The sequence below is a fragment of the Harpia harpyja genome, chromosome Z (genome assembly GCF_026419915.1).
Source record: "Harpia harpyja isolate bHarHar1 chromosome Z, bHarHar1 primary haplotype, whole genome shotgun sequence".
NCBI lineage: Eukaryota > Metazoa > Chordata > Aves > Accipitriformes > Accipitridae > Harpia > Harpia harpyja.
This window is the reverse complement of record NC_068969.1, coordinates 14,613,279-14,626,006: the sequence shown is the minus strand read 5'-3', so window position 1 is coordinate 14,626,006 and position 12,728 is coordinate 14,613,279. Positions and strand designations below refer to the sequence as shown.

The window sequence follows — 12,728 nt, the reverse complement described above, 5'->3', positions numbered from 1 at the left end:
GCTTCAGTAGGCTGTGCTTTTACGAAAACAAGTTTTGCATTTTTCAATGAGTCGGTTTGCCCATAAACTAAATTCATGGAGTGGGTTTCATCACTAAGAGGAACGTTTTTTCAGTCTATAAGACAAATATTTAACAATTTCCAATGGCTGAAGCTGAAGTCAGACAAATTCAAAGAAGAAACATCTAATAATGAAGAGAACTGATCACTGGGGTATCATTTTAAGGGATGCAGTGATTTTCCAGTATTTGGGGCAAGAGGGTGTGTGACTTATTCAAGCCTTGAAAAAGTACTCAACCTAGCTCAAACAATTAGTTCTAGGAAGTCTCACAACCCAAAGTGATAGTGGGAGGTAGACAAGATGACCACAATTGTTCCTGTTGATTTGAAAAACCTCAGAACCATGACAAATGCAAGATTCAGTGTGCAGAAGACCGCCTGTTTTAACAGAACACAGAGCTGACAAACTTAACTCTACTTTACACTCTGGTAGACAAATGATTTCCAAACACCAACCCTCCCCATTTATCACAAACTGTGAAAAAGTAGATGTTGCTCTCACCACCACCCCTCCCCCAAGTTCTGCTTACATAGATCTTGACCCTCACCACTCCTCTGTAAAGTAATTCAAATATTTACATTTGATCATTGCAGCATGATTCATGCACAGAGCAGCAGAAACATTATCATAAATAATCACATGCACAGTATGATAATTTTGAAGGTTGTTCCCCCCATCCATCCCCCATGCTTCAGTGTAAATCCTTGCCAGCATTAATGGAAGATACACACACTGAAGTGAAACTGTAATGCAGTTTTGCAATTCCTCACTTACCAGTGTAGTTTACAGAATAGCTGTTTGGGTCCAAGAATTTTTTTACCAGTTCACAGTTAGACAGTATGTGATGGGTAGTAATTACATCAAGATAGGCCTGGAGTCCCTTCTGTCTTTCAGCTATGAATTCACGCTCCATATTTCCAATCAATTTTTTTGGAGGAAGAGGTAGACTTAGAGTTGAGATCTTAAAAAGAGAGGAAAAATTACTAACCTTGTTCAGAGAGAGATAAACTAGCAACCCAGAAAGTAAAAGACTCTCAGCAGCAAGCTAACTACTGGATAACTCTTTTTGTACTGTGTATATACAAGCTTTTATGTTTTTTCTAAGTACAGTTATCAGGGTGAGCTAGTCAGACTACAGCTCACATCCCACTGTGAAGAGATTACTAAGTGGAACAACGCTGAAAATGCAAGGAGGGAAATTTTTGCTGCCGAGTCATGCCTTTAAGATCACTACACAAAACTTTCAGATACTAAATGGCTACAATTTTCAGCCAAATCCTTTCTATGACATTCCTCTGCCACAGCACAAAAACAATTCACACCTTGCCATTTTCTCCAGATAAGATTAATGCTTTCTTATTTCATGAAGTGCAGATTAGTAACTTTCCTTTGCCTCTACTGCCTTTATAGGTAATGTAAAGCCCTTACTGTCAGTTTTTTAAATCTGTAATTTCAAATATGGTGCAACTTTTCCATTTTCTCTTCTGAATTTGTTGCTGTACAGTTTTTAAACAGCTACAAATCTTTCAACCCAGAAATAGCTGCAATCTACCAGTGGATGTACAGTAGTTGTTTTATGTTGACATAAGTGATCCAAAACTTCAGATAAAATCAGAGAAATACTTCGAAACAGGATGATGAAAAAATGTACAGAAATTCAAAGCCTTATGTAAGTCAGATCAAAGAGATCATCTTTAGTGTTTATATTCAATTACGTCATGTCAATTGCCAGAATAAATTTTTCATGTTGTTAACACATCGTTGTCCTGCAGATCAAAGCACCTGCCTTGGGTACGCTGAATCTCCATGGGAGTTATCTTTAAGAAATGTGTATTGCAGGAATCAATTACACCAGATGCAATAACCTCATTTCTAAAGCAGACAGTTCACCAGGGAGAAGACAGGGACTTTTGGTGTTTGAACAACTTCCACTTTAACTAGTGGAAGAAGTAAAGAATTAGTTCAAACTGGGGCAGAAGTAGCAATCCCTTTCCTTTTTTACCTCCTCCTTTTGAACACAGGAGTTGTCCCCCTGCTAGCATTTCTACTTCTCCGGTTTCTGACCACAAATTATGGGCTGAAAAAGAACTATAACTACATCTGAATTACAAAAGATATTAACAAAAATAATCCTATCCACTGAGCATTTTTTAATGCTCTTTTACACCCAAGGGGGAGAAAAAAAAAAAAAACCAAAAAAACCCCAGGAATAAACCCAAAAGCAACAACATACCACTTACAGCCAGTAATTCACCAAATTAGTTTCAACACCAGAGGCATACAAAACTTTAATTTGGCAGACCACTCTTACTTCAATTCAAAAACAAGTTTCTAAACAAAAACTAAATCCATTTCTGGTATTACTCACTTGAAAAGCATGTCAAATCATAATCACCTTTACCTTCTTGACCCAACAGCTAGCTACCATCAGAGAAAAGGACTACAGTTCAAATGCTTTCAAACCACTATTACTTGTTTTAAACTTACTTCAATAAGCCACACATCTGCTATTTTTCAGCAGAAAGTAACATTCACCCCCAGGTTTTTGTAGCAATCTGCCAAAACACACAGCACAGGGAGAACACTGTCTACCACAGAAGAACACCTCACTGAGGTCCTGACCTTGCGAAGACCTGGCATGCTCTCAAACGTGAGCAGTACTTCTCAGTGGCCCCAGCTCAGCACTGGAGCCAGGATGGGCTTCACCACAGAAGAACCTGGGAATTAACATTCTTATCTTCAAACCACAGCCTGCTCAGGAATGTCTGTTCAAAAGCTGCAATAAAATGCTTCACAAAAGCCAGATATCTTGCTGTGAATACTGTACCAGTTCACTTGACAAAACGGAAGAGCAGCCAATGATCTCCACACATCTCTGTCAAATAAGCGAAGAGGAAGAAATGCAGGATGGTCTGGAAGGAGCTTTTCAATCCAGTAAACAGCTGAGAGTTTAGGGAATCTGGCTTGAAACTTTCTGATGCAGATCAGGGTCACAGGTATACGGCTCTCATTATTTTCCAAGGTGTTCGGTCAAAGTGCATCCCCTAGCCTAGACAGTTTTGAAATTCTCAATCCTTACTATTATTATATAGGTAGCACCAGATTAACAGCAGAGAAGTTGCATTCCAACTCGACTGCAGCTATGTGTTCAAACATAACCACCCAAACCTACAGAGAGGTCAAGTATGCCACAAGAACTGAAAGAACTTGGGGCTTTACACCCAAAAGAAGCTCCAGCAGTTTTTCCAGCAAGATTTTAGTTTTGAAGGATGGAGACTGGGGTTTGGTATTTTCTTATTGCTCACTGCTTTATGCTGGTTTTGGGGGGGTTTGTTTTGCTTGGAGTTTTGTTTGTTTGTCTGTCTACTCTAATTTCAATACACACAAGCTGAGAGTTTAAAGTTTAAAAACAAGTCATGGGATTTGAATATTGTGATAAAATATTGTTGCTTAGAGTTCTGGATGAGGACCGTTGCATGTCTTAATGGATCAGAAAACTTCAGCTCCAGCATCACAAAGAGCAATTTATAAAAACCTCCAAAACAGTGGGAGAAAAAAGCAATTTTAACATGCTCCTCACCAGCTACTGTCTGCTGTCCCTCAATCCCTGGCATACGGAACTAGGCTGGAGGAGCAGTGGTGTTTGTCAAAAACAGAGTTGTGCATCTTTGATAAAGGCTTGAAAAACTCTCTTCCTGCCCTTCTGCTGGGCATATAATGAATTACACCCATCGGGGCAGCTCTCTGTACTAGCCAGAAAAGCTTATCTCCAAGCAGAGATGTATCTTTGGCTTTCCAGACTGTGGAAAGCAGAAACAGGAGTCTGAATATCAAGGGGTGAGCAGTAGTTTTCATTTTTCATTGAAGGTGACCAAGTGCTAAAGAACACAGTCTGTTAATTTAGTTGCACTCTCTACATCCTCCTATCCAAGTTAGAGGTATGTCTTGATGATTCTCTCTGATCTTTTCTAGCCATCCAAGCAGCTGACGTTGGGTTTGGCCCAGATCTTGGTATCTTATATCCGCAAAATCTCTCTCTTGTTTCAAATTCCTCTTTGTCCCACTCTGCAAGTTGCTGTCAAATAATTTCCTGAACCCTCCACTTCTGTCATTCACCCGTCTCGGATACAAAGGCCTTTTCTTTCTGCACTACATCGTACATAACCTACCTATTTACCTTCACTTTCTAGACCTTCCACCTAGGCCTAACCTTTCAGTACCTGTCATTTCTGACTTTTAAGTCTTAAAGGTCCATTGCCTTTTCTACTAAAGCTGCCTCATTTGAAAGTTAAATGAGAAGGCAACAAAGCTTTTTCATGCCTCAACACATTCTACTCCCCACATTTAAGAGGAGCTTGTTATAGGTGGCTACAAAAGTGAAATCTTTCAGTTTTTTAAAACTTTCTCAAAATTCTTTCTCTGTGATCTCTATCAAAACTTGACTATGGTTAAGACCACAATGACCACTATGTACTGTGACGACTAGTACCATCTCGTTTCCTTGTGTTCCCATGGGTGCTTACCTAATCTTAAATCTTGGATTTCTCTGGAGCAGGAGATGTCTTTGTATTGCATTTATTCAGCACATCACACAAGAGGTTTCTAGGTCATGATAAAAGTTCCTACGTCCTACTGCATATTCAATAAAATAATGCCACAAGGCAACCACGTTGCATCTGTTGAATTATGACTAATTTCCCCCCACACCTTCTAGCACAGGAATCAGTTATAGCAGACTATCAGAGCGCACAATTCAACATCCTTACATGTTTTTGCTCACTGAGGTTCATCAAGCAGACAGCTGATTTGATGGGGGGGGAGGAAATGGAAGCAGTATTAAACTCTTGAATTCACACAACATTTAACAGGAAAAAATTTTCAAAGTCACAAAAATCTATTCTCAAATTACAGAAGCATTTGCTTTTTATCTCGTTTGCCTAGGACTATGGAAATCTCGCATAAAAGTTTCACTCCTGTAGACACTAGTCACTGCTGCTTCCCTCCTTTTCCCAAACACACTCATATACCCTGCTTTTTCCCACACAAACTAAAAAGAAATAGTTGTCCTAAAAAGCAAAAGAAAACACACAGTAAGTCCAGTGTTTAACTAAGAAACACTTTCTAGTGATACAGAAAACCATCACATGATAAGCAGCATCTGGTAGTGCTTTTAGACGAATATAAATAATGGGCACATAGCACTTCAATGCTGAATTTATAAGGTTGGTATGTGCCTTGGCTTTCTTCGAACCAAAGCAGGAACAAATAATAACACATAAAACCGGAACAAGTCACAGTACTGAAGGGAAAGATTCAGTATCTGCCAATTTCCTCCATTTCTATATAAATTGGTCCTGTTGATGCTAAAATTAAAATTTTACAAGAGAAAACATAAGAGTGAAAAAAGTATACATTCAAGTTACATTTGAAATCACAGTTTCTCTTTACAGCTATGTGAATTTTTTTTTTCTCCACTGCAATATATAAAAATATCACAAGCCATTTTAAAGATATCCTTCTAAATGACATTTTATATTTATATATCAAGGGTGAAAGTTACCTGCAAGCTATTATTAAGCAAGTCGAAGTCACTGTATCGCCTCACAATCTGCAAAATATAAAGACAAAGTTCAGGAAACATATTACTTTTCCCATTAGCATTTTACTCTTCAAAATCCCATCAGAGAAAAGTAATTCCCATTTATAATCCTCTTCTTTTACCCATTTTTGTACAAATGCATAACTGCTGGATTTATGTCATGTTGCCAGAGAGCAAAGAAGAGTTTTTAATCACATCTCGACCAGAACAAAAATGCATGTCTAAACACTATCTTAAAAGGGCTTAAAAGAAAATATTTGCAAGCAAACTTGTCTGCAAACAAAGCATTTTTGCCATATTAGATGCAACGACTTTTCATAGTCATCTTCATTACTACTTCTAGGTTTCGCTGGTCATGTATCAGCAAGGCTGTGATTTTAACACTAAAGGCGGCAAACTGGCATTTGACATTTAAAAACAATGGTGGTACCAACACACAGTAGTAACACATGACAGGCATTTTTCCTGGAATATTCACAATAGCAGCAGACAACATGCCTTCTGTAGCTGGCAGCAATACTGTTTTTCTCTTAGTTTTTGACCAAAAGTATTCAAGCACTTCATGTTCTCAATTCCAAACCAACATTTCCCTCTCCAGCTCAAATTTAAAAAGCTAATAAGAGACATTTTCAAACTCTTCCTAAAAAGGCATCCTGGTTACATGAACCACAGTTTAAGAAATTACCTGCCAACTGTTTTCTGCTGAAACTCCTCTCTGAACACGGATTATGTATTCCTAATAAAAGGAAAAAGTTATTAGTAATGAGAACTAATGAGCTGAAGAAAGTTATTAGGCACTTCTCCAAATATGACCACTATCAAATTAGGAAACATTCAGAAATAGAAAATTCAGATCCAGGTTTCGAGTGCCTAGGTGAAGGTCAGAGCTGCGTTTGCTCAGACCCATCACTAGCAGCTGTCTCTCTCTGCTTCACAAAGTAGAAGACAAAGAGAGGTCCAAGAGCTTGCAGGCCTGTGAAGCACTTGAACAGTTTCATTTAGTTAAGGAAAAAGATAGCAAAAGCATACTCACCACACATCCCTACTGACAACAGCTGAAGAAACCTCCACTCACCTCACCTCCAATATCTAACAAGTAGCCCCCGGGAATTACTGCCGCCATCATAACATAATAAAATGCCAGTAAATACCCACAGCTGCCCAACCTCTAATTATTTTTGTACAAGAAAGGTTACCACAAAAGCTTTGTAGTGTGCTTGAGTAACTAGAATGTATCAGTTTCTCATGATGATAATTCCTCATTTATAATGCATGCTTAATGTTAATTATTTATATATTAACTATGCAGATATATCTAAATCGCAGTGAACCACTTTCGAATTTTAAGAATAATTCTCCCACCACAATTACATTCATAAAGCACAATTCTTTTCAGTCTCTTCATTTCAAGCTCCACTTTACCTTTTGTAGACTAATACCTGGTCAATAGAGCAATATCGTTATTTGAGATTTATCTAATTATCTCAAGAATAGATACCAACTATTTTGTACACCTACTCAGACATACTCCAAGGAAGCCATGATTTTGTTTACCCCTACTCTGTTTAAGTTTGAAAACAGCTCTAAGAACACTTTTAACATTTGAAAGATCATAAACGAGGCAAGTCCTTTTCCTAGAAAGCCTATAATCTCTATTCTAGATATTGTTTAATTAGCAAGGAAATAAAATTAATCTGGGCTAAGTGTAGTAACAGATACTTCCTTTACCATTTACATACACAAAGCTCTATAAATGTAGCTCTTTTTAAAGTCTTATTACACAGATAATCCCATGGCCACATAATTTACATTGAAAAACATGAAAATGGAGAGCCAAAAAGTAACGTGCTGCCTGAGAAAATGCAAATCCCAACACTGAAGAGAGTCGGAGAGTACCCAGAGTCAGCAGAGGGAGGAGAAGCCACGCAGGTACCTATGCTTTTACACTTTCCTTCCAACTGCATCAGTCTGACACTGTAGGAGAGGCCTATGTCCCCAACGCCTTTTAAGCACATTCATCTTCTCTGCTATGCTTGGCCAGGGGTGGCAGGACCCACTACCAGTGCTCAAAGTACCGCTAAATCCCCCAGGCTTCCTCACTGAACACGCTCAGTCGCACTGCACACCTGCAACTACAAAATTCAAAGTGAGAACTAGAAATTCTGAAACAAATACAAATTCAAGCCATGGCTCCCAGTATTTCTAAGCTGGAACATGCTAAAAGCTCTTTGCATTTGTGCCAAGCAACGCGCGAGTACCCACCCGGTTATTGCCTCCAGTGCAGCAAGCATCACATGATAAATCACTCGTTATTCAGCTCAGATGACTTCATTCACCCTGGTACAAACTTTCAGACGTATTGTATGTAAAGTGCTGAATAATTTTTTGATTTCAAATGCCACCTAATTTTGCTGAACTGCTTACATCAATAGGAGTCTCACACAAACAAAAAGGACAGATCATAGCATTATGCACAATTTTTTCAGATATTAAAATTAATGCTGCATTCCAAATTATCACACATAGATAATAATGAAATAACAAAAATAAACAAAGGCATTTCCAGCACCTTGAGTTTATATACCAAATTTGTCCATTCTGTAACAATAACTCTATCTGGCATGTACCTGCATACCAACTAGATAGTTCAATTAATGGAGTGTTTGATCCATGAAGTATTACAAATTCAGCTTCACAGTTAAAAATACACTACAGGCGTGTATTAGTAACTTCTTTCAGGTACTGTGAAGCGTCTTCTGGTTTTGGAATTTGCCTTCAGAACCACACAGAACTAATTCTCCTCTTTCAAATGAAATGAAATTAAAAGCTTGTTTACTGAAAAACATAAACATACCATTGGATGCAAACAAAGTGAGGCACATCAGAGAATCCCTCCGTAGAACTAAATTCTCATTTAACATTTACCACCATGAAAAGTAAGTAGTGTAAATCAAGAATTATGACTATTCCAGACCAGAGGCAAAAGCAATACTTACCAGATGGCATTACCTTGTGTGTTCAACCTTAACTAATCCAGAATTTATTTATTGAAGTTTCCTTCCAAAGCACAATGCTGCTCAGGCAAAAATGCTATTCCATTTTCTAAAATTCACTGAAAATATCCTTTATTATCAACAGCTGTCAAATATCCGTAGCAATTTTGAACCATCTAGCCTTGAGAACAAATTCAAGACTAGTAAGAATGAAAACCATGTCCTAGCAGCTTAGTTGGAAACGACAGAAATCCAAGATGTCACAAACCAAAACACATAACTATTATACTGGAATTAAAGTGTCTATTTTCAGAAAGTCAGCCTGACATGCTCTCTCCATATTCTCTTCTCTTATTCACTTGAAATTATAATTAAGGTATTTTTCTGCAAAACAAGAAGCCCAAATCCTCATAAATAGTAACAAAAATCCATAGAGCTGACTGCAATTCAACCAGTGTAATTATGTTTGCAAACTGTGCAACAGAAACCAATTAAAGGGACACCTGGAAACAGAGATTCACCACTAACATGGCTTTTCCTGTTTTGTGATCGTTGCTGCATTTTGGGAAGTAGGAAGAAGCTACTTCACACACAGCCAAAAAATTGTAGCAACTGCTTATTCAGCAAGTCTCAAAGGAATGCTGGCTGTTTCTCTGAAAAACCACGTCTGTGATGATTCACCATGTTCAGTCATTCATCTCTTCTAGGATTTTGAAAGAAGCAGAGTTATTGCTCAATCCTTTGTAGCACTTACTCTTTATCCAGCAATTAACCTTTTCTATTGTACCCCAAGAAAATGCTCTCGGGCAGGCAGAACACACAAATTCATTAGACAACCATCAAAGCATCTTATTGCATACAACCATTCTGATCAATATGACTGTTGTCTCTTCTGGAGAGCCTAGTGATAAACAACTCAGAGCTCAGAGCTCATTCTCACGGTAAGATTACATTAAAAAAAAAAGATTTGGGCTACAACTATTTTTTCCACATATACTTGAGCATTTTCCCATCCAGTTCTGCTTTGGCACCCTAAAGCACTAATCGAGCCCCCTCTTTATGTCATGGGGGGGTTCACAACCTGAAAGAAGAGAGCATCGCTCCAGATGCAGTCATTAGTTCTGTCTGTATGGAAAAGCTAAGCGCCCACCACGCTCTCTCCATCAGCACTGACCGTAACAAAGAATTGGCCACCTCAGCACTATTTTGTCAATACAACTAATGAAAAAGCCTAAAGTGGTTTTCTGGCTTTTTTTCCTAAACTTGGTAACAAGATTGAAAGTCAAAGAATAGCTACAGTAGAGAAGCCATGAGAAGAAATACAATCCCATTCCCAATATCTGCCATGGCTACACATAGTCAGCAGACCACAGTATGCTGAGTTTTAGTGAGAAGTTGATACTTCCTATTGCTTCCACACAGCAACAAGCTTGTCTTGGGATTATAATTAGCACCACTGATATATGCTTCCCATAGGACCAAAGAAGAGCTTTCAACCCTGCAAGGAAAAAGCCTAAATGCACAAAAGCCTTTATTACTCTGCCAAATTCTGTTTTGTTTAGGAAAAAAATCTGAATTACGACAACGTTCTTCTGAGCCCGATTTGATAGTGGGACTAAGACTGTGCCCACAGGAAATAAATGAAAGCGTTAAGGAAAGCCAATAGGCACACTCAGAATCATTTCTGTTTAGCTGCATCATCTAACACAGGAAAAGATGATGGAAAAGGCTTCAGAAAGGGCTAGTAATTACCAGAGTTCACTCCTGCCAACAATTTTAAGGATCAACAACCAGGCTCAGTGAGGTCTAACTTAGCTACACTCATGCAGAAATTCCCATGGCATTTTTCACTCCTACATGAATGGCTTGAAATCTTTCCTATGCCTCAGTTTACCAAACAATTTCAAAGAAGCCCTAACAGCTGCTAGTTGGCAAGAAAGGTCTCAGCTTGCAGAAGAGAGACAACCTCCCGCTACTGATTTTGCCCACAGGCAGCAAACTCACTGGCAGCAACTACATAGGAGCCACCACCAAGACAGGCCATAAAACCACTCCCCAAGACAACCTCCCTGAGTCCCTCCAGACTCCCACACAGGTAAGGTTTGTATGTCCGCTGCTCTTTCTACCAATGCTGTCAAGCCAGATCCTGCCACAACCTTGATATTCCAGCAGCAGTTCCAATACGCATTTTTAAAGATGCCAAGCAAAGCAGTTTTACCTATGGGATCATTTCCTGGCTGCCCCAATTAGTCAAGAAAGCGGAAATGGGTGCTGGGAGGAGGAGGTCGGGAGTAGGGAAAGCTGTATGACCCCAGTTGCACGCTGTCATTTCCTAAAATCTTCCTCCTACCACTACAGAGTGCTGGATAGTTTCTGAAAAAGAGTATTTCCCAAACATCCACATGGATCAGTGACAACCACGCTGCTTTTCTCCAATCCTTTGCCAATAACAGTTTCACAATCACTGCCTGGGATTAACATTATCCTGAACTTACCCATTTTCATGCAGAGCCAACATTTAGGAGGTTTTCCGCCCCAAATTCACCAAGATTAGTCCCTGGTATTCCAGCACTTGTTAAAACATCAGCATCAGCAGCTCAGAGCTGCTCAGATAACTTTGTTAACATTCTTAGGTGAAAGTTACACAGCAAAGCATGTCCAAATGTTTAACAATTGCTGTTTATCATCCTTCCTAGTTTTTGAAACAGAAAGCAAACAGGAAAGAAAGGCTTCTGCAGAAACAAAATAGGAAAGAACAAGTGGTGAATTTGGGGATTCATAAAATAAAATGTACTACCCAATATTAGCGAGACTCTCTACGTTCTGTTTTCCCAAGAAAATAGTCTCTAAATTTCTGGCTCAGGAGCGTCAGTCCATTTTTCCACAGATTTCTGCTGTACATCTGTTTAATCCAACAGGCTTGAAAAGCCAACCATTATAAAGATCCAGGTCGCCTTCAGGTCACATCAACTAAAAGTTTGAAAGGGCTTTATTTTACAAGCATTAAAGAGAGGAAAGCCTAATTAAGCATGAATACAATCCCTGCTTAAGTAGGCTGGATTGGAACAACTTCTAGTAAGAAGCTCTTTTAAATGTTTATTTAGAAAATCTCCCATGTGAAAAGTAGCAACAAAATCAGGAAAGCTGCTCAGACTCAGGGACCTCTTCACTACAGGGCACAGTATTTACTCGCTATTGCACAACCTGCCATTAAGCCCATCTGAGGTACAGTGTTCACCTGCATCTTAAACAATGCACATGTTTGTCCGGGGACATTATACAGTTCCACACACACTGTATCACTGGTATAGTAATGAGTAAGCCATTCAACAAATAAAAGCTATGAAGTAGGACAACTGCAGAAAAAAAAATAGGACACACGTTTACATGTAATGAAACTTAGTGAACAAGAAAAGATCTGGAGAGAGACAAGAACAGCTTTTCAGTATCCTGCATCACCATGGCCTTCACCAGAAAAGCAAAATACTCAGTATTTTTCAGGAAATACTCAGTAGCCAATAAAAATATTCTAATTACACTGCAAGATCTCTAAGGCAATGAATTTATTGAGGTATGATACAGCAACTAATATTTTGACTGCAATCTTTGCAGGAGCTACAAACACATTACTAATTTAGGAAGTTCACCAGTGGAAACCATAAGGTTGGGATAGCTAAAATCAGGTGTGATGAAACAGCTACGTTTTTTGAGCTCAGGCTGGGGCTGGGGGAGCTCAGGTGGGAGGTAGTCAAGCTTACTTACTAAGTCCATTGGAGGAACTGCATTTCCAAAATCTCAAACAAATGAACTCTTAACAGTTCCCTGTCTAAAGCCACCTCTAAAAGTAACTTCATGATTTGTTTTTTTCCAAAGTGAAGGAAACCTTGCAGAGATTGAATTTCTTATGAAGCAGACATCCAAAGTCCTTTACAAGCTTTTAAAATAAATCCTACAGTTCTAGAAACATATGGCTCCATTTTTGTATCACAGAACAATATAGGAAAAATGTAAATGCTTTTTTCAACATTTTTTTAATCTGAAAGCTATGAGTGTCAACATTCATCATTGCTTAACGA

General features: G+C 38.7%; 1 protein-coding gene across 13 annotated transcripts in view; it reads right to left on the bottom strand.

The window, feature by feature from the left end:
* The window catches only part of PXK (PX domain containing serine/threonine kinase like), a 37,475-nt gene that overhangs the window by 20,227 nt on the left and 4,520 nt on the right, over positions 1 to 12,728 (bottom strand). For 11 of the 13 annotated variants that reach the window (XM_052775948.1, XM_052775950.1, XM_052775945.1 and 8 more), the window contains exons 2-4: positions 6,345 to 6,395; positions 5,621 to 5,668; positions 835 to 1,021 (exon numbers count right to left, since the gene is read on the bottom strand). In XM_052775948.1, coding sequence (XP_052631908.1) covers positions 835 to 1,021; positions 5,621 to 5,668; positions 6,345 to 6,395 — 286 coding nt within the window. The remainder of the gene's footprint in view (positions 1 to 834; positions 1,022 to 5,620; positions 5,669 to 6,344; positions 6,396 to 12,728) is intronic. The other 2 variants (XM_052775943.1, XM_052775942.1) reach the window with 1 other exon arrangement.